This window comes from Lutra lutra, chromosome 16, assembly GCF_902655055.1.
Source record: "Lutra lutra chromosome 16, mLutLut1.2, whole genome shotgun sequence".
Classification (NCBI taxonomy): domain Eukaryota; kingdom Metazoa; phylum Chordata; class Mammalia; order Carnivora; family Mustelidae; genus Lutra; species Lutra lutra.
The window spans coordinates 60848100-60875075 of NC_062293.1; the positions used below are offsets into that span (position 1 = coordinate 60848100).

The following is a 26976-nucleotide window of genomic DNA, read 5'->3' on the forward strand; positions in this document are numbered from 1 at the left end:
GTCTTCTGCTCTTCCTGTCTGTTTCTCGTCTGTCTTTCTGCCCTAGAGCACCTTGGGTGTTCACCCCCCGCATCTGGCACATAGCTGGGGGGATGAGGGGGTTAATGGCCACTTTTGAACAAATGGACAAATTAACAAGTGAGATTGCTCGGGGAGGCCTGTGCCACTTGCTCCCGTGAGGCACAGCCCCGAGCCTGGCACGGGGGTGAGGGCTAGAGGTACCTGTGCCAGGCTGCCGGGCCCGGGCCTGGTCCATCTCCAGCCGCAGTGCGGTCAGCAGGAAGCAGCCGCCCCCCAGGGCTATGACGAAGGCGCAGCCCAGGAAGCTGTGCTGGAGGCTGAGGAAGGACTGCAGGTAGGAGTCACGCCGTGCAGCCCTCAGGATGCCGGAGATCTGCAGAGATAGGCTGTGTCTGCCCGCCTGCCCGCCGGCCTGCAGCGGCTGTCCCCGCCCCCGCTGGGAACCCTCCCCTTACAAGTCCAGTGAGGTAAGGGCTGCCGGCGTCTCCCAGGACATGGCCCACCGTGATCTGAAGCGCCTCGGCTGTCCCCCGGCACCGGGGCACCACCACGGACTGCAAAACACAAGGGCATCAGGGGAGCTCCCGAGGAGGGCAGCGCGCGGGCGCCCCTCCGTCCGGCCTCCTGCTCCTGCCTGGACCGCCCAGGAGCTGTGGCAGGCTGGCCAAGCCAGTGGGACCACGGGGAGTCAGCAACGCCCCACTACTGGGACATCAGGCCCCTCCGAGGGCTGGGGATGCCATGGTCCAGGATGAGGCCCCACTCCTCAAGGGCTTGCTGCGGGGCTGGCAGGGACCAGGCTGGGCTGGGACTCAAGGGACGGGGCATCCCAGCTCAGGGCGAGGAGGCAGGAGTGCAGGCCCGCATGGGCACGCGTGGGTGTCCAGACGGGGCCCAGAGGGCTGGGCCCTTCTCCCAGGAAGTTCAAACCACACTGGGCAGAGACCAAAGACAACCCTGTTGGAGAGACCCCACGAGACCCCTGGAAGAGGGTATGAATTCTGGAACAGAATGTCTGAGCTCCAATCCCAGACACCCCACTCACGAGCTGTGTGACCTCAGGGTCTGCATCCCCAAACAGGGGTACTCAGAGGACCTACTGGGGGACAGGTTCATTACCATTCTTCCTGTGGACAGCAGACCGAAATAATGCCCCTGACCCCAGAACACTTCCAGACCCTTCTGCCTGGCCAGCCTTCCCCGTTCTGGCCCAGCTGGAGCATCCCTACTTGTCCTTCAGGACGGACTTTCCCAGATTTCGGGGGCCTGCCCTACAGCCCCTGTGTGTACCCCAACTGAACATGCACCCCCTACCCTGTCCTCCCCCTACTCCCACACTGTCTGGGCAGCAAGTTCCCCATCCGCGTTCTCTCACGCTCCCTGGAGCACAGCAGGGCGCCAGGCTCAGAGGGAACCTGCCGAAAGTCAGCCAAGCGGACAAGCCCAGTAGAACCCAGCCGGAAGCCAGGGGAGGGGTTCAAGCAGTGGCCACACAGTCCCAACGGGAGGTACTCCCCCCAGAGCCCCTCCCCCAAGACCTAGATGTCCATAACCTGAGCCCAGGTGAGAAGATGGAACATATGTGACGTGGATGAAATGTCTCCTGTCTGCGTCTTATAGATCTCCCGCACATCTACATCCACTCAGCCACGCCAAGAGGGAGGTAGGATGACAATCCCTGTGTCACAGATGAGGGAACTCTCCCTGGGAAGGGGGGGTCACCTCTCCAGGGTCACCCTGCCAGGAAATAGCCCAGCCCACTCCTCCAGGATCTGGCCGTCTACCGCTTTGCTGTTACGAGCAAGGAGGAGCCTGTCCTATGATCTCTGTGCACTGTGGGACGCTTGGAAGGCAGAGAGAAGGACAAGCTCAGCTCTGCACGCAGCTGAGGCAGAGGGAGGGGGAATGGGTGATGCCGGGGGCCCCGGGCCAAACACTGAGCCACTCTGTCCAGGCGGCCAGAGAAGTTGGACCTGCCCCCCCACACCGGGACCTGCCATTAGGCCAGAGAAGGAGCTGAGCTCAGCTTTGCACCAGCCCCTCGTGCCTCCTTCTTGCCCATACTTAGGGGATTACGCACCGCTGGTCCTGGAGGGTAGGCCTCAGGGAAGTCCACACCAGCGGCTTAGACCCTCGGTCAGGTCCCTTCCACGCCCCCGGGAAGTGCTGGGCCCAGACCAGCCCCTTGCTATCGGGAGGCAGGAGTGGTAGGTCCCCAACCTGTTCTGTCCTGTTGCCACCAAATGACACCGGTGGGGTGGGGGGAGCAGGTAAAGCTGGCAATTTTAGAAGGACAAGCTTTGGGCTCCTAAAACGGCAGGCCCACTCTATTCTGAGACAAAGCACCTCTGTTTCTGACTCCCCTTTCTCAGAAGAGCTGTTCCCTTTGTAGCCTGGGGCATAACCCACACCGGCCAAGGGCCCACAGGACATCAGAGCGGCAACCACCAGGTATGCACTCCCTGGCAGCCTGCCTCCTGTGTTCCCCACTCAGCCCCCACAGCCAGCTGCGCTGGGGAGGGTGGGATGGGCCGGTGGGCAGAACAGGGAGGCACTGAGAGTATGGGGATGCAGAAAGAGCGGGACGGTGATGCCCTCAGGGGGCGGGGGAAACTGGCAGAGGAGGACCCCAGAGGACCGACCTGACCTGGGAGAGATGGTGAGTTCCACTTCTGCTCTACTCCCTAAGAGCCTAGCTCCAGGCCCCCTCGTGGGTCTCGCGAGAGAGCTGGAGACACCATCAGTCAGGGATGCAGGGAGCTCAGCCTGGGGGGACACGACCCCCACCTCCCAGGGAGCAGGACCCTCCAGAGAGGGGCTGCTGGAGGTGGGTGAGGAAGCCAGACCCTTTCCCTCATGAGCCTTCAGGAGGCAGGGGCTTCTTGGGGCTCAGGGGGTGAGCCTCCCGTCAGAGGGGTATGGGATCAAGGACGGAGCCTGCAGGGGGTCCGCGGACTGGGGAGCCGGCTGTGTCAGAGAGGTGTTCTCCCCGGGTGCTCTGAGGAGCATCCCTATCAGGAGCACGTGGGACGTTTGTGTCCTGAGGAAGCAGAATTTGTAAGGAGATCCCCACACCTGGTTCCTACGGTCACTGAGGTGCCACAGCCCCTGGCCCAGCCAGCCCCTGAGATCTCTGCCCCAGGGCGAGCCTAGGTTCTCCTTGTGCACCGGAGGGCCAGAGAGCAGGCTGTCTGTCATGGGCTGATGCCAGGTGACCCTCGGGATAGACAGGGCAGGCAGCCAGCTGTTGGACCACGGGGCCTCCTGCCCTCCTGTGCAGGCTTCTAGCCCGGATCCCACCCCCGCTAGACCCCTCTCGCAGTCCCACCCTCCCTGCCCCTGAGGAGCCCCCTGCCTGAGTGCTGGAAACCAGCTTCCTCTGATCCTCAGGGCTCCAGCTACCCCCCAAACCCCCTCCGTGCCCAGCTGCTTGCACTCTAGGCCTCTGTCACCTTCCACACCTGCCCCTCCACAGCACACGGCCCGCCCCCCACAGCCTGTCCCCCACCTGCCTTCGGCCCAAGAGCACTCCCTCCTGGAGCCTCCCCACTTTCTCTGAGCTCCAAGGACTGCAAGGATCAGTCAGCTCAGACCCCCGCAGGGTCTAAAGGCGACCTTTCACTGAGGGGCTTCCGGAAGGGGGGGCAGAAAGCTTTCCTGGGGTGGAGAGACTGGCTGCCTCCAAGCCCAGGGAGGACTGCAGGGAGCACAGCCCCCTGGGCAGCTCCAGACAGCTCCCCAGCAGAGCCAGCCGGGTCCGGCCACGGCTGGCTGGCCCTGACCCCCACACCCCCGCGCCTCCCCTCCCCTGCCCCTAGCACAGGCACAGCCCTGCAAAGGTCCTGGAGGTTAATCATTCCTGCAAACACAGACACCGGGTGGGGAGGGGGGACACGGGTGCCGTCCTCGCATATCTGCAGGGCTGCCGTGTGGAAAGCGGGTGGCATTGTGGGGTGGAGGAAGCTGCAGGGGTGGGTTCCCAAGATGCCAGTACGGGGGGTAGTAGCTAAGGTCCCCGTGCCTAAAATGGGCAGCCCCAGGTTAGATGTTGGCCGGCACATTCCCGAGTACGGAGAGCTCTCCTGAAGGCCACTGGGCTGACCCTACCAGGCTGGTCATGAACACCTCTCTTCACAGGAAGGAAACTGAGGCCCAAGGCCGTTCGTTGCGGCCAAGTCTGGGCAGGAGCCCAGGTCCTCTGCCTGGAGGGAGGAGCAGAAAAGACCCACCAGTCCTGCAGCTGATACACCCCCAGGGCGTCAAAGGGCAGCACTGTCCACACCCACTGAGCCTGGGCTGTGGAATGGGGGGCGGAATGTCTAGGCAGGGAGTGAGCCTCTCCATCAACAGCAGTAATCAAGCAGGCCTGCATGGCCCTTTCAAACTCAGCTTTGAGGGCACAGGAGTCCTTGGGCAGCCAGGAGACGGAACGGGCAGAGCCGTGACCAGCACCCTTGTCACATCACACCCGTAATAACCCACGAGTATTTCACCCCATTGTCCGCATGGGGAAACTGAGGCCCAAGACACAGAGTGGCTTGCCCACGTCACACGCGGCTAGGAAATGGCAGAGGCGAGGCTGAAGTCCAGGTGTGGGCCAGGCCCTGGCCCCGGCTGCCTCAGGACTGCGCTCAGCCCATCGCCAGGCTCCCTGGCTCTCCTGGGTGTGGGCTGCACTATGCCAGCCCTCCAGGAGGCAGGAGGAGGCCCAGGTCTGGGGCCCTGAACAAAGCTCGCCAGCATCCAAAGTCCTCCCCTGACGTCTCCTGGCGGGAGGCAGGAGGCTGGACAGGGAAGCTGCACGGAGAGCACGAGGCTCGGTGAGGGCCACACCACACTCTGGGCAGAGCAGCGTCACGTGCTGGGCTGGCACCAGCCGCATTTCAGCCCGAGCCGGACCCACCCCCCCAGCTCGGTGGCTATCACCCTGAGTCCCCAATCCCCGTCCACATGCCCAGAGCCCAGGCCACAGAGCTGGCTTGCTGAGAAGTGTGGTCAAGGAAGAGGGGGGGCTTGAGACCCAGCCTGGGCTCCTGTTCTGGCTCAGTGCCTTCGCATGCTGTGTGACCTTGGTCTGGGCACGGCCCTCTCTGAGCCTCCACCTGCTCATCAGCAAAATGGAGATGATGGTCAGTAGATATGTTTGAGAGTACCAGGATGACCTTGGTCCCCTACCCCACCGTCTCAGAAGGTCCTCCCAGCCCTGAGCCAGACTCCAGCCCCCTCCCCTCAAGAGGCCCTGGGACCAGCCCCCACACCTACCAGCAGGATATCAGCAACCACCGCCCAGTTGCAGGACAGAAGCAGCTCCCCGAGGACCAGGAACACCTGTGGACAAGGACCCCAGTCACCAACACCCCCTGCATTGGTTCTTCCCACCTGCAGAGAGACAGGGGCAGGCGAGATTGGTGGGGGAAGAGAGGCTGAACCCCGTCTGTAGTCCCAGCAGCCTCCAGGGTGGGTCGACCCTCCCGTCTGGGCAGGCTGCCAGCCAGGACCCAGGGGATGGGGCCGGGCCCGGAGCCTTGATGAACAGCCCCCAGGCCCAGGCCTTGAGGTCCCACCTGGGGCCCAGCAGGAGGGGCCAGGACTTCTAGGCCCCGTCCTGCACCACCACCCCCGCCCTGCCACCTGCCCCACCCCAGGGTCTGCCAGTGACCGGGGCAGGGGGGTGGCCACTGTGGGCCTGTCTTGCCCAGCCCCCTGAGCCCCCTGCCCCATGCCAGGGGATTAGGACAGCCTTCATTCCACTCACTCAGGAGGAGCTTAATGAAGCAGCAAGAAGTGGGGGGAAAGTCATTTCTCAGAGCTTCCAAGAGCTTATTGCTGGAGCGGAATTAGTCATTCCTGGAGTCACGGGGCTGTGCCCAGGGCAAACCGCGCTCTGGTTCCCGGAGGCCAGCAAACACCCAGGGCAGAGGAAGTGCAGGAGGCTGGCTTGCGCCTCCCACACCCCAGCCACGTCCACCGTCACCCTCTCGGCCACCTGCATGGTCCAGGGTCATTACACCCAGCTCCCAGGCCTAGACACCAAGCCCCTTTCTGGAGAACCTCACTCCTGCCTCTGGCCTTCTGCAAGGGGAAACTGGCTGAGGGGAGTCAGAGGGAAGCCCAGGACGGGGCGGCCTTGTGGGGAGGTGGCACGGAGCCCAGAAGAAGGGGCAGGATTCCCCAGGAGGCAAGCAGCTGGAATACGGACCCCCGTGCTGGGGGCAGCAGAGCGGCTCCCTCAGTGCAACCAGCCCCCGTCTCCACCCAGACCGAGGACCTCTGCAGCCCGGGGGTGGGCACCCGCAGGCTGGGGATCGGGAAGTCGCTGGGGCAGGTCTCAGCCCCACATCTCAGCCTGACGGGGTCCCACCCAGGCCTCCTGCGGCCACATGAAAGCCAGCCCGCTCTCATGGCCCTCCCTGAGCCACCTGGATGGTCGTCCATCCTGTACTCACACCCCGCACCCTGGGCAGGGTGCCCGTGTCTCTCCCCGGCTCCCCCACACCCACAGGACTGAAATATGCCTTCTCCTTCCTCCAGCTGGAACAGGGTGGAGCCCGACCCCAGAATAGAGCCTGCGGAGGGAGGCCGCGGCCACAAGCCACCAGGGGTGCCAGGTTTCCTGAGACACACCTGGAAACCGCCTGGCCACCCAACCGCCCAGTGCGGCTTGGCGGGGCAAAGGCCGGGTAAGGAGTGGGGAGCGGCTGTCTCCTGGCCTCTTAATTACACAGGCTCCCCAGGCGCCAGGAGGGCTCGCCCAAGAAGGGGTGGCCACGGCCCCACCTGCCTTGCCCAGCGACCCTGGGAGGTCACCACTCTCTGGGCCTTGCTTCCCCCGACCCAGAGGGCAGTGGGCTTCCCTTGTGCCCCTGTGTCCCCCGTGGGCTGCGTGCAAATGGGGTCTTGGAGCTCAGGGGCTCCCGTGGCCGACTTAGACTCAAGTGAACACCCCAACCAAAGGGCCCCAGTCTGACCGGCTGTCCAGCCCCAGGACCTCCTGGATGCCCTCCTATGCCCAGAGGGCCCCGGGCACCTCTCACCAGCTGGTCCTGAGCTCTGTCTCTCCTCCCGGCTGCCACACCCCGGCACTCACCCCATGCAGCCACGCCAGCCAGGACAGACCCCAGCACAGGCTGCCCCCAGCAGCCCGCCGTGGCTGCCTCTTGTCTGGGAAAGCCTGCTGCATGCGGTCACCTGAGCTGGACGTGGGGTGGGGGTCCTCCAGGCTTGCTGTCCACTCTGCTCCCTAACATCGCTCAGATCAGCCCCCCTCCTGCCACGGCTGACCTGCTCCAGGCCTCCCTCTCCTCCTCCCCGGTTCCCAGGCCCCACCATGCCTCCCAACCCTGGCCCCCAAGGGGACTGGCAAAAGGGAAATCTGACCCTGCCCTTGTTCCCTCAGCACGTGTGCAGTGCCCCGCACCCGACTCATGTCCCCAGGAGAGAGGGCCTGGCAACGCTGCCTGGAGCCCCCCAGCCCCTGGCTTCCCCGTTTCAGACCCAAGACGGCCCCTGGGGGGAGCAGTGATGATGAATGTCCCAGCCTTAGTCACCCCGGCCAGAGACACGCGCTCACACCCGTACGTACCTGCCATGACTCACGCACACGTTCTCACACACACTGCAGCCACACGAGTGTGCACAGATGCACATGTGTGCAAGACCTCACCGTGTGCACACCGCGTTTGCACAGGTATGCGGACACGCATAACCTGGGACACACAACTCACACCGCAAGCATGCGCTGCGTAGCCAACAGCGATGACTCAGAGCATTGCTGCGTGTGGCATGTGCCGGCAGACAGCGGCGTCCGAGCAGGCCAGACAGCGGCGTCCGTGCCAGGACGGGCCTGCGGGCGAGTGAGCGGGTCCACGTGTATTCTGGTGGCCTCACGGACGTGCACACCTCTCCTCGTGCACACATAGGTGGGCATGGGGAGGGAGCGGGAGGGAAGGCAAAATGCCTATGGGGAGGGGGTGCTCAGCCCGGAGGTGGGGAGGGGCTGTCGTCCCGCAGCGGCCGTAACTGAGCTCTGAACTGCACGGATCCTAGGCCTTGCCAGGAAGGGGGATGGCAAACAAGCATCCCCCATGGGCTCCGAAGACGGGGACAGAGCTCAGACCCGAGCTTCCCCTCCCTCGGACCAGCTCCATGCCCTGTGTGGCTAAGCTGGGCATGACAGGCTCCGGCACACGCTGGCCGCCAGCAAGCTGCCGGACTGGCTGGCACACTCTGCCCCTGGGCCTGCCAACCGGTAATTGCAGGGACTGGCTTCAGGGCGCGAGGGCCCTGCTCAGTTCCTGGGGGGCCGGCGGCCTGGGAGGCAGGTAGGCGGGAAACGAGGCCGTGAGCAGGCTGGGTTTTGCCATCCTCCTGGAAGACTCAGCAGACTTCGGCCCTCTAGGTGGGCATTGCTGCCCATCCAAGAAGAGACACCTGCTAGATCCTGGTGGGGGGTGAGGCACGGCCCTCAGAGGAAGGGCGGGTGGTCCCTCTTGGTCTCTCCACACAGCCCCTGGCAAGGCTGGCTACTCCAGCTCAAGATGCAAGACAAGGAAAAGCCCTCCCAGGACAGGGTTGTTGGATGGCCCCCCAGAGCTGGGGCACCTGCACAGCCCAGCTGCCAGGCCACCCCAGTGGCCAGAGGCTCCTCAGCCGCCCCTGACCATAGCTGTGGTGGCCACATATGGTAGCCGAGCCTGCCAGCTCCTCCCGGAGCTCCTCCCGGCGGGACAGATCCCCCCATCCCGGGTCCTTGCTCTGGAGTCCTCAGGGCTGAGGGGGGTGGCATCCCCTGCCAGAGGGTGAGGCCGTGGTGACCGCTGAGCGGGCACCTGGAGCGGGGTAGAGACTCTGAGTTTGGATCTCATTCAGGCTGGAAGGGGCCTTACCCATCGTCTGGGGCAACTCCCAGGCACAGACAGAGGGCTGGACAGTACCACTGACTTCCCTTCCCCCCAGAAGGGAGAAGGAGTGAGTCGGAAACAAATTGTTTTTCACCCAGGAACAAAACCTAATGGCACAAACGTGGCATACTGGTAGCCGAGGGAAGAGAGAGACAGACAGTTCTGGAGGGCAGAACTTCTCTGCCCAGCCTCCCCGAAGCCCCCACCGCTGGGGGAGTAGACTGAGTGGGGGTCCTTCATTCCCACTCCTAACTGGGCACCAGTGGGGGGCTGCTGGGGAGAAGTGGGGAGAAACAGAGAAGATGAGTGATGACCCCGTTCTGTTCGAGGCCAGAGGGGCTCACAGGGAAGGTAGGTAGGAGGACTCTGTGTGCACCAGAGCTTTGATCTACCTCCCAGAGGGCCGCCGGTGCCAGGCGTCAAACGAGGACTGCCAATGCCTTACTAGAACCCCAGGGAAGCCTGGGACCTGACCGGAGCCTGACCAGAACCCCAGAGAAGCCTGGGAGAGCCACTCCGCAGGGTCAGAGCAAGCTCACCAACACAGCAGAGCCCACGCCCAGGCTCAGCACAGAGGACGGAGAGGAATGAGAAGGGCAGAGCAGACCGGGACTCCCTTATCAACGGACCCGGCTGGCGCCTTCCCAGCCCACACATTTGAAGGCGTGAACGGCTGGGAGACAGAGGCTCACACGGCAAGCACCAGCAGCCAGGAACCGAGGCCCAAGGCCCACGACACACAAGGGCCTGAGAGCTGCCAACGACCACCCCGTGAGCCTGGGCGTGGGTCCCTGCCCCGTCGGGCCTTCAGATGACACCACGGACCCTGGGCCAGCACCCTCCTCGGCCTGGGGGAGACCATGAAGCAGAGGGCCCCTCCAGGTCCAGCCCAGTACCTCACCCCAGAGGCTTGGAGACAGCACGCATATTGTCCTAAACGGCCGAGTTCAGGGTGATTTGCTACACAACACGAGATAACTCATTTGCTGACTGGGACACTGAATTTCAAGAATAATCAATGAAATCTTCAGGTATCCAGCTGGGAAAAAGAACCAACATGTAGGATTTTTTTAAACGTTAGGGTAACTAGGGGCACCTGGGTGGCTCCATTGGCTAAAAGTCTGACTCTTGGTTTGGGCTCAGGTCATGTCTCGTGGGTCATGAGATGGAGCCTGCGTGGGGCTCCGTGCTCAGTGGTGTCTGCTTGATGTTCTCTCCCCTGCCCCTTCCCGCACTCATGCTTATGCTCTCTCTCAAATAAATAAAATCTTTTTAAAAATTTAGGCTAACTTTATCCTCCATAGCAATATTTGAGCCAAAACACAAGAGAAGGAATGCAAAGCTACAGGGAAGGAAACTGATCCCAGGGTATCAGAGCCAGTCAGTGCTGCTCAAGGAAGAGTCGATGGGAACACGGCCTCACAGACAAATAGACAAACAGACCCAAGCAGCAGTCTCTCCAGTACAGATGACCTCAGCCCCGAAACCACCAGGTAGGAGCCGAACTCGAGAGAAGACCAGGAACGGACGTTGCTGGGCGTTGAGCCCACTCAGCTCGGGATTCCCCCAAATGACGGTGAGGGTCATGCCTGGAGTGTGGGGGTTGTACTCCAGCAAAAGTGAAAATGATCAGAGAACACGAACCGGGAGCTCGGAAGGGAAGACGGGAGGCGGACACGAAGGCAGGTGTCCTCTCCCAACGCTGGGATGCACCAGATAGTCCAGAATCTTAAAAGTCATTTGAACTTGAACAATCCCTTCTACTTCGCTTCAGTTTCCTCAGGAAAATTCATGTAAGTTTACTAAACAGAGGAGTCCGTTTCCAGAAAATATGCAGCACGAACAGATTGCTGCGGACGGAAAGTGGACTGGGGGACCCGGGGCTGGGGGAGGGCCAGCTTGGCAAACGGGGAGGGACTGATTAACAGACACGAACCTTCCTTTCTGGGGTGGTGAAAGTGTTCCCATCTGGATGTGACGATCGCTCAGCTCTGAATGCACTGGAGCCAGTGAAGGCCCAGGGCAGGGGGGGACAGGTCACGAATTCCTTCTCAGTCTTTCTGGTATTGAAATTACCCTCCTATGTGCCCCAGTTTAACAAAATACCGAAGGAAACATGAACTATGTACGTGCGTCTGCAGAAACACGGGGAGTGACGGTCCCCTAGCCGATAAACGGGGCCCAGATGCTGAGCGGAGGCAATTCTGGGGACAAGAACGTGGGTCACTGCTACGTTCCTCGCTGTGCTTTTCCGCGTTGCCGCTCGTGTTTCGAGCTCCCCGCGAAGGAAGACAGGAATGGGGTGCGGTGGGGCGGGCTGAGCTGTTCACCCCACTCTGGACCTGGCGGTGGAGCAGGGGGCACCCACAGCCCGGCCTGGCGTGCTCAGAGTCCCATGTGGCCTCCCGCTCTGTGCATGGGCACCCCTTGCCGCCCGCTCAGCCTCGCGGCGGCACCTGACCACCAACACCTCCCTCCTGAGGCTCAGACTCACGCCTGGATGTCTGCAGCGAATGTCCAAGGAGGCATCTCAAATTTTACACGTCGAAACTCAAATTCTTAATCCCACCCCATCGGAAACAAAGCTCCGCACCTCCCTCGATGTCCCGGGTCGGCCTCTGATGGCGTGCAGCCCCCCGGGGCCACCCTGCTCGTCCCCCCACCCCCCGATTCCCAAGGCACAAGGTAATCCTGTTGATTCTACTTCCAAAATGTACCAGAATCCGACCTCGTCTCCACACGTCCTCCCCCCCGGCCTGGGCCCGCGCCACGGCCAGCCCGTGCCTGTCTTACCCGCAAGCCTCCTGCCTGGTTTCCCTGTTTCTGACTTTGTCCGTTCTCGTTTTACCGACAACGTGGCCTCCAGGGAGACCCCGTCAAATCCCGAGGAAGTCAGCGGCCACCACGTAATTGTGCTTCTTGGTGCCCACACGCTGCCAGTCACGGTGAACCCCACCAGCCCGCACCTTGCTCCCACTGATGAGCTATGACAGCAGCAGTGCCTCTCCCGGCCCAGGCCTCGGGAGCTGTGGCAGCCTCCGTCTGCCCCTCCCTGGAGCGCTGGCCTGAGACGGTCCCGCGGGAAGGCAGTCTACACAGCAGAGGACACGTCCACTCGCAGAAGGCAGGAGCCCCTGCCCACAGACAGACAGGAGACAGATGGACGTTCCAGCCCACCGGTCTTCCAAGCCCAGGCAGCCACGCGAGGGAGGGCGGGTGGAAGCCGCCAAGCCACCGAAGCGTAAGAAGTAACAAATCACTGTTTCGGGGGCGACTTGTCATGTGGCAACAGGTCCCTACTACAAACCCACGAGACAGACCAGTGCGTGTCTGTGCAGTGACTCCCCGGATCTCCCAAACTTGAGGCCATGGTCGTCCACGGACAGGACTCTGCACCCACGGCCACTGCCTCTGACCTTACGTCCTCTGCTGTTCCCCGGCTCCCCTCTTCCAACCACGATTCCTTAAGCCCACTGGCCATGATTTCCCCCGAGGGCCCCTTCCCCAGCGGCTCCCTCCCCACTGCACCCTGACATCCACCCGGCCCCATCCCTCACTCTGCCAGTGAGTGTCACCATCTCGGCAAGTCCTCACTGACCACCTGGCCCGGCCCCAGTCCCTCCCCTTGTCCTCCTTCCCTGCTCTGTCGTCCTCCACAGAACACATCCCCACCTAGTGTACCACTTACCACACGTGTTTAATGTGCTACCTATATATTTTTGCCTGTTTTGTTCAGTGTGGGATCCCCAGATCCCAAGACAGTTCCTGGCACGCAGGAGGGGCTTGGGGAGTGTCTGGTGAGTGAGTGTTTCTGCTCGTTCCCAGCCACCTCGCCCTGCTGAGCTCTGCACCGTGAGCCCCTCGGGACCCTGCATGGGCGGGAGGCTGAAGACCCCACACCAAAGTTTCCCACTTGTGAGGCCAGAGGAGCAGGTGGGACTAGGAGCTGTGTGAGGGTGGCCCACACCTGTGGGGTTTCAGAGCTGCGTGCCCAGAGGACCCCAGATAGTTACCCCGAGACGGCTGCTGAACATGTCACCTGCTCTGTCAGCAGCCCCATCAAAAGAATGACCCCCCCCCCCTTGATTCTGAGCAAGCAGCCGTGGCCCCAGCGAAACGCACAATGTGGACAAAGTGTTGCTGCGGGACTTTCCAGGGCGGGTCAGAAGGCAGCATGGCATCACCAGGCCCTCACGGGATGCCGGACCTTGGGGGCCGGCCGCCGTGTTGTGAGGGAGCCCCGGCCACGAGCGGAGGACCCGGGCAGCTGGTCTGACTCCCGACCCTGCCCCATGCTGCCCCGTTCACCTCAAGAGGGAAAGAGATAGGTTATCCCCACCCCAACCCACCCAGACTGCAGACTTACGAGCAAAACAAGTGTTTCTGTTGTTTTAAACCACTGGGTTTCCTCGCATGCCCCTGGTGACTGGCGCAGGCTCGGAAGTTCATCAAGCTCCTCGGGGAATCCAATAGGTCAGGATGGGTACCCCACGTTACAGAGAACCGGGGCTCAGCAAAGCCCAGCCCTCACCCCAGCTCACACAGCTAGTGATGCGGTCGCGGGAACACCGTGCGTCTGTCCCCGAAGCCTCGGTGCCCAAGGGCTCCCGTCCCCTGACCCCTGCCCCTCCATCTGGACCACGAAGCCCAAGGAGGCATGGTCGACATTCAGGCCGTCCTCCAGCCACAGCGGTGGCGATGCTGGCAACGGTGAACCCCTTCTCCTCCGAAGGGCAGGAGCTCTGGGATGGCGGCCAGGGAAGTGGGTGTGAGCCAAGACCTGCTGTGCATGTCTGGATCCTCGTTAACAGCCGCGAAGCCCACTTCCCCTGCCAAGAGGCCAGGGCAGAGGGGCAAGAGGCAAGGCTCTGCGGAGGTGGGCTCCGGGCATGGGCCCCCCCGGGAGGGTCCCGGACCAGACGTCATGAGCTCAGGGACCCTCTCTCCCCGGAAACCCAGCACAACATTGCCCCGATCCATCCTCGCTGAGCAGCGGGCCAGACGCTCTCCTCAGCCATGCACACCCATGCCAGCCCCATCTGGCACGACGGCGTGGGCACACAGAGACGCACACACACGAGGCCACGCGTGTCCACACACACGTCTACAGACTGGAATATGTCCGTCCTGCAACGCACGCTCACACGCACACACGTGCCCACATTTCCACGCGCCCTTCCCAGGAAGCCAGCTCTGTCTCCCCGGACGGTCGGAGACGATGCAGGAAGAATTGGTCTGGTTCCTGGGAGCTGGGAAGTGAAGGGACACACGGCCGATGGACGGACGGACGGAAGAGACGCAAGTGACTCTTCTTCTGAACACAAGGCAATCCCTCAGCCGTCTTTGGACACCTTTTCTGACACTGACTCCGGACGTCCCCCAAACCTGCTAACAGGCCTTCTGGTGGGCCGCAGCCCGTCCCTGCCCATTAAGGTTTTAGGGGTGACATTGTGTCTCACGGCTCCAGACTCCACGTCTAACTCCCCATCAGCACCACCCCTGGGACGCCCATCTCCGGCCACCGCGTCCTCCAAACCCAGCACGCCTGCCCACGGCCCTCTCCCAGGAGGTGAGTCCCTGCCCCTCCTCGTCCTCCCACACCCCCCATGCTCCCCCCGGAGTAATCAGGGAATTTCTCCAAGGTTCCTTGTGATCCACGGACTTCTCCCGCCTCCGTGGGGCGGCTGTGGCCCACGCCTTGCCACCTCGGCTGGGTCAGGGCCATGGTCTAGCACTGCCCATGCCTGTGTCCACAGAAGCCAGACTGATCTTTACTAAACGTGGGCCGATAACAGAAGAACAACAGAGAAAATCACTAAAACCAAAAGGGGCAGCAAACGGACCTGGACCAGAAAGAAAGGACAGACACGCGTCACTAAAACCAGGAGGGAGAGGCACACGCCTGCCGACCTCACGGACACCTCGGGTCTGGAAGGGGTTACCACGGACAAGTCAGACACCGACACAAAGGTACAAACACTTAGAAAGCCGCCAACTATCGAGAATGACAAAGAAATAAAAAGCCTTAATTGATCTATCACAAGCAGACGCCAAGTCAGTCTCACGAGACTTCCCACCGGCAACAGCCCAGACCCAACGGCTTCGCTGGTGACTCCTGACAACATCTAAAGATGAATTAATGCAAATCGTTCCCAAACTCTTCCCGAAGATGGACTTGCCAGGGCTTTCCACAGGGTCGACCCCTGATGCCAGCACCACGGATCACGAGGGAGCTGCAGGCCACTGTCCCTCGTGGACACAGACGAGGTCCCAGCCACAAGGCCACGAGCCCATGTCAGCGGCACCAGCCGGTGATGGTACCACGACCGAGACACGGTCCACGCCAGGAAGACAAGATGGGCTACCACGCAACAGTGGTGAGTGCCCCGTATTGGTAAAGGAGAAGCCGCCCAGTCACCTGGACAGACCCCCCGCCCCGCCGCCCCATGCAAATGCCCCTCACTCCCAGTCAAAGCTGGTCCCACCCAACCTATGCAGGCCCCATGCGACCCCGTCCTCCTGTCCTCCTGTCTGTCCCACCACACTGAGCAGAGGGTCCTCGTGGTTCCCCAGACCCAGCAGGTGCGCGGCTGCCTCAGGACCCTAGTGACCCCTCAGCCCCCCTTCACATCCTGCAGGAGGCCTCAGGTCCTCAGCCAGCACCACCTCCAGGGGAGCCAGCCCCCGACGCTCCCGTCTCACCAGTCTTCCTTATTTAAGCATGCGCCCTCGGAAATACCGCAACATGCGCTTGCGTGACTCACCTGCCCGCTGCCTCCCTCAGGGAGGACGTAATCCCCAGCGGCCACATTGCTTTCGTGTCACCCGCTGCCCTGACTGCAGCACTGAAACCAGCACGCCCCTCACACGTGTTTGTTGAGTGAATGAATGATGTGAATTCCTGGTGCTGTGTCCCGGGCCCAGCGCTGGGGAGGATGGGAACCGCCCTGGGTCCCCCGGGGCTGGAAGAGGGGTCAGAGCCTGAGCAAGAGATGCTGAGAGCCCCAGGAGTGGAGCAAGGGTGGGGCCCAGTGGTCAGCAGAGGCTCCGTGGACAGATGGGGCAGGGAGGGAGCCACGAGAGGTCTGCAGGGGGTACTGGGCCATGAAGGCCATCCAGGAGTCCACTGGGGGCTTTGGGAGCCAGCAGGAGGAGCTGGACCCGGTTCCAGAGGCCCCAGGGAGCCCAGGAAGGTCCTCGGTGTCCCTGGCCACGTGGGGAAAAGAGACCGTGGTAGGTGAGCAGTGAGGCCAGCAGCACAGGAAGGCAGCTCCTGGCACAGGGCCCAGAGAAAGACAGAAGGCATGCGCCATGCCAGACAGAGGGCACCAGCAGAAGACTGCAGGCCAGGACGTATGAGGGTTCTGTGACCGGCGCCCGGCAGGCGGGCAGGACCCGGATCGCGAGCCAGAACATCCATCAGACGTCGGAGGCATAGACGGAAGCACGGAGAGGGCCTCGGCTCAGGAGGTCCAGAAGGTTCCGCTCTCCTCCTGGAAGGCTGGAGCCTGGCCTAGGGGGGCTCTATGCTGTCGGTACCATGGCCGGGCCTGAGCACGAGCCCCAGGAAGGAGCAGCATCCCGGCACCCGAGAAGGAGGGACTCGTCCCGGGCCTGCCCACCGTCCTGCCCTGCAGCCCCTCACCCCCGTGCCAGGCCTTGAGAATCTTTCCCGCTGGCCCTGTCAGCCAGGGCGCAGTGTCATCTGCAGACGAGCCGTCCAGCTCTGGAGAGGTGCCAGGCTGCAGAGGGGAAGACAGCTGTGTCCCCTCAACACAGCCAAGGAGCAGTCTCCAGAGCCAGCCAGGACCACGGCAGAAGCGGGCCTGGCAGGGGTCCGGGCCCCGGCTGCTGCCGGAACAGGCCCTTAGTGGGCCTCCATCTGCCTTCAAGGTCAGGCCCACGCGGCCCCCCGCCAGCCGAGATGCTGGTCCCACTCAGGCTCCCGCTCTCTCAGCCAGGATGCCAGTGCCCGTCCAGGCTCTGCTCCTCCCCTCAGGGACCAGAAGATCAGTACAGCATCTGCGGGCTGAGTCTCCATCTCCTCTGTCCCACGGTCTGTGCCGCTGTCTCTGGCCCTCGGTCTTCCAATCTGTGAGCGGCGGGGAGAAGCCCTTCCCCACAGGGCACTATGAGGGCCACGTGGGGGCACGCGCAGAACGCGAGCCGGTGGGACCTGTCTGTTCGCCAGGGACTCAGCCAAAGCCCACCCACAGCTGGACACGGGTGAGCAGCGCCCATACCGAGAGACACGCCAGCCCCCGTGTCAGGCTCGGGGAGGAGCGCGCCGTCCCCCTCCCCACCCTAGGCGCTGCAGGGCGTTCATCTGAGGAGTGAGGACGCGGGTGAGGGGCTCTGGGTGGCCCAACCGCAGTCAGAGGACGCCAGCGACACGCCCACCCTCCCACGCCAGACAGCACCGCGAGGGCACCCCAGCACGTCGCCCAGGAGCATCAGGATGACAGGGCTGGGCATGTTCCGAGCGCAGGCAGGGGTCCGACAGATGCCACAGAGGGGAGACAGGCCTGAGGGTCCCGAGAGGGGAGCCCTGCAGGGTCCAGGCAGGAGTGGCCAGAAGGGAGGCCACCTTGGAAACAAGCAGGGGGAAGCCGTGCCAAGACAGAGGCAACAGTGTCACCTGCACCGAGAACCAGACGATGCAAATAGCAGGGCTCTAAGACTCACAAGGGACCCCTGAGCACAGAGCCAGCAGCATCTGGGCCCCAGCAGAGCAACCCCAGACTCTGGGAATCCTGCCCTGACTAAGCCGGCCACAGCTCCCTCTTGCCCCAGTGCGGGGCTCTGGGCCTGGGCACAGAGTATGGGGAAGCAGAGCCAAAGCTGTGGTTGAAACGGGACCTGGCTTTTCCAGGGCATGAGGGTAATAGGAAAAGCCATGGGATCTGGCCGTGGGATCTGGCCATGGACTGTGATTTGCCTTCCGAGTCCAGCCTGCTCAGGGGCATCTGTGTCTGTTGTGGGGACCCCAGGGCCTTGGGACGGGAGGGGAGGGGAAGGGGAGCCCGTCTGGGGGGGGGCAGAATCATGGGTCCCTTCCCACTGGGTGGGACCATCAGGGCTGGGGGATGGGGAGCCACGTGTGGGGGGTGCACACAGCCCCCGAACACACTGCAGTGCCCGGTGGACCCACACGTGTGCTGAGCCCAAGCATGAGCACAGGACGGTCCAAAAAGGCTCTTGGAGAAGAAGCCCTTGCGCCAGGCCTTGCAGATGAGCGGTGTTCAGGACGCCCAGGAGAGGTGGTGCCCTGGCGGAGGCCGAGGGGCGTGAGCAGTGTGAGGCGGTGACGGGAACATGGGTTAGTGTCAGACCATCCCACAGGGGCGCTGGCCTCGGCCACGGCCCATGCGGGCCTCATGCCCCGCCTCACACCCTCTGTGTCCTCAAGCTCCCAGTGTATCTGAGCCATCAGTCCCAGTCAGAGCGGCTCAGGCTCGAAGCCCAGCTCTGCTCCTTCCCAGGTGTACTGCTCTTGGTAAACCTCCATTTACCCGTCTGTGAAATGGGGGTACCAGATGCTCCCTGGCCGGCTCCAGAGGTGGAGGCCGGGCACGGAAGGAGCCCCCGTGAACAGGGGCGACCCACTCCCCATGCCTTGCACCACGCCAGGGGCCCTCACTTACGTAGGAGGCCAGGAGAGTGACCCGGGCCAGGATGAGAGCCAGGAAGAGGCAGGGGGCGGCGGCAAGCAGGCTGAAGGCACAGATGAGGGGCTCAGCCCGTGGGTTGACTTTCTTGTACCTCCTCGCAGCCTCTGCTCCCAGGACAACCCCAATGATGCCGGTCACCACAGTGAGTATCCCAAAAATCAGGCTGAGGACAAAGAATAGAGCAGGGTCCGTGAGCCAGGCGGGGTTGGCCCTGTCCTGGGGCTCAGCCCCCAGGGCAGGACTGGGTACCTATGGGGAATGTGGCCGTGGACCCCTCCCTCTCCCTCCAAACCAAGGCTCCGGGGTCCTCAGAGTCCTGATCAGGGGCCCATATACCCCCCTCCCCCATCCCCATTCCTGCCTCATCCTGGGGATGTCACCAGCCATGGGGGCAACCGGCCCACCACCCCCACCTCCAGGGAGCTTCTCCGACTGCCCACCATCCTGAAGCTCCCCCCTCAGAAATCTCAGCTGCCCCACTCTGGCCCCAACCAGCTCGCCTTCTCACTCCGCACACAGATGGGAATGGAGGCACGGGAATGTTTATTTGTTGAGCTCCTAGGATACACCCGGCCCTCATCAAGCTTTGCACACACCCTCCCAAACCCCACTGTTCCACGTGGCCTTGGCAGAGCTCTCGAGCTGCCCCCTCCTGCAGCACTCCCTTTCCCACCCACTCCCCCTCCAGCTGCACTTGGCTCCCCAACACCTGCCCGGGGAGAGCCAGCCCTCCAGAACAGACCCCCACGGGTTCCCAGAGCATGTGTTCCAAAATATAGATCTCCCAATCCCCACCAGAAACCGTCCACCGGCTCTCAGACACCCGCCAGACTCATGCCAGCCCATGTGACGCACGTGGCCCTTCCTTCATGGTCTCATCCTGGTTGACCTCAACCCTGTGCCCCCAGCTCCAACCTCTTCTGCCCCCAGACGAGTTTCTGTCCCCACTTCAGACTTTTACTCCTTCATCGGGTTAAAGCCTCTGCCTTCGGCTCAGGTCATGGTCCCAGGGTCCTGGGATGGAGCCCCGCATCAGGCTCTCTACTCAGCGGGGAGCCTGCTTCCCCCTCTCTCTCTGCCTGCCTCTCTGCCTACTTGTGATCTCTGTCAAATAAATAAATAAATCTTAAAAAAAAAAAAAAAAGTCCTGCAAGTTCTATGCTGACCCTCTGCACAATAGGCCTGGTGAAGCAGCAGTCCAGCTTCTACTGCCATGCCCCAGGGGCGGGGAGCTCACTACCCCCACACAGCCCCTTCCCTGTGCACCAGCTCTGAGTGGTCTGAGTCCTCCCAGGACCGGAGCTGGAATCCTGTGTCCTGGGGCTTCCTGCCCTTCTGCGTCCTCACCCTGGGGTGACCCCAACCACGGAGGGGGGACTAACAGCTGAGGTGGGTGTGGAACCCCAGCACTGGGACCTTCTACCTGCTCTGTGATGGGCTGAATAGTGCTCCCCACAATGGCTAGGTCCTAACCTCCAGAACCCGTGCGACACAGACTTTGGCGCAAAACAGACTTTGTCGATGGGATTCCGTTAAGCATTCTGGGATGGGGATTATCCTCCATGTTCGAGGGTCCCTACAGGCCACCGCCAGCATCTCTGTAAGAGGGGCGCTCAAGGAGACTTGAGACACAGAGGACAAAGCAACAGGACCACGGTCGCAGAGACTGGGGATGCGGCCACCTGACAGGGCACACCAGCAGCCCCCAAAGGAGAAGAGGCAGGAGGACCGTCCCCTGAAGGCTTGGAGGGGGTGCAGCCTCTCGGAGCTCCACTCTGGCCCCGCGAAACCCCTCTGGAGGCCCAGCCTTGGGACCCTGAAGAACAATTCTGTTGCTCTAAGCACCACACCTGGGCCACTTGCCACCGGGGCCTAGGACATCGCTGGCCACACAGGGTCCATGGAGGAGCCCAGTTGGAGGACGAGGCCAACGCTGAGAAAGGGGAACTGACTTGCTCCAGGATGCAGAGCCAGAGAACGTCAGACAAGAACATGAGTTCTGTCTGTCCCCCCGCAATGTGTCCGGGCCGCTGCAGGACCCCCGACGTGTCCAGGCTGCTGTGGGACTTTGAGGCCCCTATCTGTGTCCCTGGGAGAGAATGAGCTAGCGGTAGAGCCGAGACCAGCAGCACAATCTTGCAGGCTGCGTTCCTGCACTCTGTCCCTGAGGCTCCGCGTGAGCACCTGCCCTGTCCCGGGCCACAACGTTCAAGTCCCCAGCAGTCACGGGAGGCTCCGGCGGCTCCAGGATGTGGCACTGGGAGCACGGCCTCAGAGCCAGATGGGTCTGAGGCTGGGTCTGCAGCCTGGGCGGCTCATTAACCTTTCTGACCTCCCATCTCCTCGCTCCATAACACAGAGCAAAGGGTTTTGTCATACACGCTCAGAGGGTCTTCCAGGTAAATATTCCCCATTCCGGCCTGAACTAACGAGAAGGCTTAAGAAGCGACGATGGGAAAAGGGAAGGGAGCTCCTGGCGGGCCAGCCAGGCCAAGGCACAGACGCGCAAGAGGCCTGGGGCATTCTAGAAATCACGTGAGCTCCTTCCAGGCTCCAGTGGGGGAGATGGAGACAGCAGGGAGGCCAGGGAGCAGGAGGGGGACACGGGTGTCAGGGGGCTACACACCATGTCCCTGAGCCTCGAGGAGCTCGGCCCCTGGGGACTGAGAAGCCAAGTGGAGATGAAGAGGAGGAGGAGGAGAAAGGCAGTGACGGGGGCCCAGGGCTGAGCTGGAGAGATGTTGGCCTGGGCATAGCACGGGACGAGGTGGGGACAGGAGGACACTGCCCTCCGGGTGGCTTTTTCTCCCACCCCAACATTCTGGCAGCTTTTTCGGGACACTTGGGGCCCCAGACGAGGCAGAGAACATGTGAGTGCACGTGCAAACTGCCCAGCCCCAGAAGGGATGTGGCATCCCCGGACCTCGATTTGCCATCTGTGAACCGGGAAGGCCTCACGCCACGGGTCCCATCGTCCCACAGGCCCCACAGAAGCCTCACTCCCCTATCAAGTGCCTCCCGGACCCCCACAGCAGCCCAAGAGCGGGAGAACTGGGGCCCAGAGGGGACGAGGCTCCTCGCCTGTGGCCCCCCAGAGCCCTAGGACCTCAGCCGGAGCAGATCTGGGCCTGCCGTGCCGCCGAGGTCCCGAGTCCTGGTTTCTGCACAGAGACGCTGAGCTCGGGGGCTCAGAGCGGCCTCAGCACTTGCCCGCCAGGAGCCCCCTGACCTGGGAGGCGCCCGGGACTCCCGGAGGACCCTCACCTGTCCTGGCTGTTGCACGGATCCTGGAGGCAGGGAGGCTGCAGTCCATGCACCACACGGGCCTCGAACAGAAACTTGGGGGCCCAGAAGCCCAGGGCTCCAGTCACAAAGGCTATGGCCGTCACCCCAAGGGTTGACCACACAAAACTCCAGCTGCAAGAGAAAGTGCCCTGGCTGAGACCCCTGGGAGAGGGCCAATGCTGCGGGCTGGCTGCTCCTGTCACGCGCCACCCCATCCTGGGGACACTCTGGCCCCCCGGGTGCTCCGGATCCTCATGGCGTCGCCCACGAGCCCTGCACTCCCCCCTCCACGCGTTCCTTCTCGCTGGCCCTTCCTCCCTGATCTCTGTGGGACCAGCTCTCCCCCTCCCAGAAGGCCCCAAGCCAAGAGTACATTCTCCAGGAAGCTGTCCCTGCTGCCCCCACCTTCCTCCAAGTGCCCTCTACCGGCCGCATGGCTCTGTATCAAAGAGAGCCGGTCCCGTCCGCGCCCCACATTCCAGTAAATCAGGAGGCTTGGGAGTGCGGTTGACTCCTGTCTGCCTCCCCGCCCATGCCCGGAACACGGATGGACGCACTCCCACGAGGCCTGCAGAGGTGAGTGATGAACTCCCAGCATCCCCCCGGCAGCCCTGGGAGAATTACGTCCATTGAATAAAGGAAGGGAATAAGGTTCCAAATCTCAGGTCACTCGGGGATAAGGCAGCGACCGAGCCAGCATCCAGGCTCGCACTGCCTCCTTCCCAGCCCCTACTGTCCCATGGCAGGGCGAAAAGGGGGTCGCAATTGAGGGAGGGGCGTCTCCACTGGTGAACTCAGAGGAGGGAGAAGGCTGTGATCCTTGGGGCTCCCTGGAGGCCGGGCGGGGCCAGGCGGGGCTGCTGGGCAGACGGGGGTTTTCAGTGACGCGCAGGGAGGAGCGGGGACACTCACTTTCTCCCCAGGTAACTGACATCCTCACACCAGCTGCTCCTCGGGTCCCCCACGGCCGCCTCTTCCTGCTTCTCAGCAGCTCCCCTGGGCGGGTCTGGAACCAGCACGATAAGCAGGATGAAGGCCACCACTTCCAGGCAAGGCATGACCTGGGCATGGGAGGGCCCGGAAAGCTCAGGACCACACAAACACACCCGGGACGCAGGAGCTCCTGCCGGTGACGAGCCACGTGGCCCAGGGTCTGGGGGGCTCTGTGCCCTGGGGGTAGGGCAGGGGGCTCACTTCTTGGCTGCTGGGTATACGGAAAGCTTGACATTTCCTCACCCCTAGGAGCACAACCTCTCTGCGGAGTAGTGTCCCCTTAGGACTCCCTTTAATGTGTCCAGTAGGCACGACTCCCTCAGGGCTCATGAGCCCGACCAGGAGGACTCAGCACCTGCGCCCACCAGGTCTGTTCTGCCCCAGGCTGTTCCCACCCTTGGCTGTCCCTCCCCAAGACCCCACGATGCAGCACGTACACCCCCGACCCACATTACAAGCCGCTTGCCTGAGCTCACACCACTAGCAAACCCAGAAGCCAGCATCTGAACCCAGGGCCGTGACCTCCACAGCCATGTTCCATCGAATGTCTGAAGCTGCCAAGGTCTGATCCCTCCCACGGCGCCAGCGACCATGCCACGTGGCTAAGGCCACGGGAGGCTGGAAAGTCCCTGCCGGCCCAGGGGGATCGGAGGGAAGAAGAGAAGGCTGGACTCACTCGGAAGGCCCAACGCCAGCTCCCAGTCAGCTGCAACACGGCTGACCCCAGCACGTAGCCCAGACCACTGCGATAGAGGGACAAGGAGGACAGGCAGTGAGGGTGGGGGGCAGGTACAAGCCAGCAAGGCCAGCCTGAGCTGGGGTCCCCACCCAAGGAGCTGCCGCTGCTCACAGCCCTGTCACGGGAAACATGAGCCACGTGAGGCCCAGGTGTCCGCTGCCCTTGGTCAAGTCACTGGTGACCTCTGGCTCCAGGCCCATCCCCTGCACCACTGCCCAATATGGCCCTATCTGAAGACCCACGGCTCAGCCCTGCCTGAGTCAGGCGATTCCAGGAAACCCGGATTAGAGCTCAGAGGTCAGATTGCAAATCCCACTCTGACCTACACAAACCCCCCCCCACCCTCACCACCCCAGGGGTGCCTGGCCCAGGCCCACACACGCCCCAAGCAGGCCTTCCCCAGTGTCCTAGGGTAGAGGGAACACCTGTATTATATCTAACCCTTAAGACAGCCCACCGGCCTGTGTCCTCGCCACCTTTACAGATGAGGAAACTGAGGCCCAGAGAAGTAAAGGGACATGGCAAGGAATGGGGAGGCTGGGATGCAAATTCCATCCCCAGTCCAGCTTCTGTCCTGGCTCCTGTGAGCCTCAGTTTACCACCTAGGGAAGTGGGTCCTGGGTGGTACCAACCTTCCAACAGGGATAAAGATATAGAAGACGGCCAGCACCCGGGTCCGCTGGTCCCTCACAAAGAGGTCGCCCAGGACAGTGGGCGCGATGGTGGAGAAGCTGGCCGAGCCTATGCCCACGACCCCCCGGGACAGGAAGAAGAGCCAGGAATACTGGGCAAGGAAACACAAGACCCCAGTGAGTCCCAGGATCACCCATGGGGGGAGGGACCAGAGTGTGGACACATGCCCCCAGGGGAGGAGGGGCCGGGGGCTAAAGACCCCTGGCTAGCTTCCCTGCCAGGACCCCCAGCATCACACGGGCGCCCCCTGCTGATGCCTGCAGCCACCACCGGCCCCATGCCCAGGAGCCCTTTTTCTGAGCGTCAACCTTTGCCATGCAGGCCAGTTCCCGAGGACAGTAGCCGTCACCCGCACACGCCCCCCCACAGACAGCAGCGGGTCGTGCAGGAGAGGAAGGCTCCCGTGGACAGCATCTAAGGGGGTCCTCCCTAGGCCCTGGAGGGCGCCCCTGCCGCCAGCCTGGAGCCCGGAATGGACGGAAGCCAGCGCATCCGCCTTTCCAAGGGAGAAACCAGGCGGGGGCAGGTCCCCAGGGGCCTGGCAGGGGTGTGGGCACCTACCTGGGGGGAGATGAAGGAGCTGGAGAGACCTGCCCCCGACCAGAGCAGGATCCCAATACTCAGCGCGGCTTTGCGGCTGTGGCGGTCGCCCAGGTAGCCGAACACCGGTGCGGACAGCAGCAGGCAGCAGACGAAGACTGGAGGGGACGGGCAGGGCCGCATGCATTCCCCGCTGCAGCGAGAGGGCGCGCGGGCCTCCTGGCCCCCACGAGGGACCGGGCTCGGATGCCACAGTGGGCACCGCAGCAGTGGGCGGGGGCCAGGAGGAGGAAAATGTACCCCAACCCCCCCCGATCTCCGCCTAACCCATAACCCAACGCCCCAAGTCAGGGGAGTGGAGGGCCGGGCGGGCTCAGTGCACCGCTCTGAGCAGCCCCCCAAGTGCCCGCGGGGCTGTGGCCGGGAGTGAGGTCGGACGCGGCCACGGGGCAGCTCGGGGGGGCCCCCAGGGCTCCCTGCCAGGACCCTGTCTCTGCAGAACCCCGCCTCCTCTCGCCGGCCGGCCGGGTCCGATTTTGCTGCCGCACCCCTGCTGGGGCGGTGGGGGCGGTGGGAGGCGAGGGCGGTCGGCCCGTGGCTCGGCCGCCAGCAGGGTTTCGCGGGGTCGGCGGCCAGTCCCGGACCCCGTCCGTGGTGCTGCTCACTCAGTGAAGCGGACTCTCCGACCCGCGGCGGGACGAACGAGCCCGGCGGCTGCCCCGCGAGCGGAAGAAGCTGCCGCGCGTCTCCGGGACTCGCCGCGCGCACGGGGACCCTCGCGTCTCCATTCCCCTCTCGGCAGGTGCAGCGTGAGGCCTGGACCCGCCTCCGCTGAGGCCTCCCCCCACGCCCGGCCTCCATTCGCTGAGCGCAGATGATTGACGCGGCTCGAGCCGAGTGAGCGCCAGCCCCGCCCCGCGCGGTCCCAGCCCCTCCCACCTCCCCGGGAGGCTCTAGCATCCCGCTGAGCCGCACCCGTTTGCAGAAATTAGGCCAGTTTTGACCCACAAAACCTGGCAATTTAATACGGCTCGACCGAATACCCCCACAGAAAATGGTCCTCGGTGTCCGTGGCGTTTAGAATTTAACAGCTTCTGCCAACACGGCCGTATCCGTGTCCGTGGGCACAGAAGCGCGTGGCATGCCCCCGGCTGGCACCTGACGCATCGGTCTCGCTGTTTTTGCTCCTTTAACGGTTGAAAAGCGGACAGTGTCTCGCTGGTGTTTCAGTCTGCATCGTCCGTCTGTCCAGTGAAGCTGAGCAGGTTCCCGAGCTCACATCCTCTGCCGTTTGAAATTACCATGCAGATCGTGGGGCTAGACGACCTGGGCTCTCACCCTGAGCCAAAGAAAACCCTAACCCTAACCCTAACCTGTGTGCCTGTGAGCAAGCTCCTTAACTCTTCTGTCCGCCTCCAGTCAGTGATAGGAAATGGTAACTGTGCTTCCCACAGAAGGTTACAGAGAAAATGAAATAAAACAAAGCGTAGGACAGGTAGCGCCTAGCTTTAGGTGACCGCCTCATAACTCTCGCCCATCGTCGTCTCTAACTGCATTTGTGGTGTCAACTGCCGTCGTACGGAAGAGTGTAGCTTCCGTAGACTCAAACCTATCACTCTTCCTCTGGCCAGGGTTGTTTGTCTTCTTAAGGTGTATCTTCTCTCCCCGAAGGTTGTAAAAATATTTCCCTGAATCCTCTAATAGTTTTATGAGGTTTGGGGCAGGGATCCCTTATCGATATAAACAGCTTCACCCCGCAGATGCCCTGAAATGGAGAAAGCTGCTCTGGGGGGAAGGCACCCTCACACAGGTGCACGCCCCGGCTCCTGGCAGCTCCAGATTCGGTGACTTGGGAGACAAAATGGAAGGAGTGAAGGAGCAGGGGGTGAACAGGAGGGCTCTACAGGCAGCTTCCAGGACTTGAATCCCGGCTGCGGGAACTTCAGCAAGCCCACAGCCTTTCTGTGGCTCAGGTTTGTCATGGGGAGAACGGGCACAACCATAACAAGAATCCCCAACCCTGTGGGGTTGTTGTGAAGGGTGAATGGGTTGGTCTCACCGGGCATTTGAGATGGTGTCTGGCACGCGGTGAAGGCCACATCAGTATTGGTTTTAGATATTACCCATCAGTGGA

At 62.7% G+C, this 26976-nt stretch overlaps 1 protein-coding gene across 3 annotated transcripts in view; it reads right to left on the minus strand.

The window, feature by feature from the left end:
• The window catches only part of SPNS3 (SPNS lysolipid transporter 3, sphingosine-1-phosphate (putative)), a 34792-nt gene that overhangs the window by 2521 nt on the left and 5295 nt on the right, over window positions 1–26976 (minus strand). The window contains exons 1-9 of one of the 3 annotated variants that reach the window (XM_047708013.1): window positions 24864–25741; window positions 24242–24393; window positions 23547–23613; window positions 22790–22938; window positions 21857–22009; window positions 18566–18755; window positions 5284–5349; window positions 477–575; window positions 223–394 (exon numbers count right to left, since the gene is read on the minus strand). In XM_047708013.1, coding sequence (XP_047563969.1) covers window positions 223–394; window positions 477–575; window positions 5284–5349; window positions 18566–18755; window positions 21857–22009; window positions 22790–22938; window positions 23547–23613; window positions 24242–24393; window positions 24864–25703 — 1888 coding nt within the window. In that variant the 5' untranslated portion in view covers window positions 25704–25741. Of the gene's footprint in view, window positions 1–222; window positions 395–476; window positions 576–5283; window positions 5350–18565; window positions 18756–21856; window positions 22010–22789; window positions 22939–23546; window positions 23614–24241; window positions 24394–24863; window positions 25746–26976 lie in introns of those variants that run through there. The other 2 variants (XM_047708014.1, XM_047708012.1) reach the window with 2 other exon arrangements.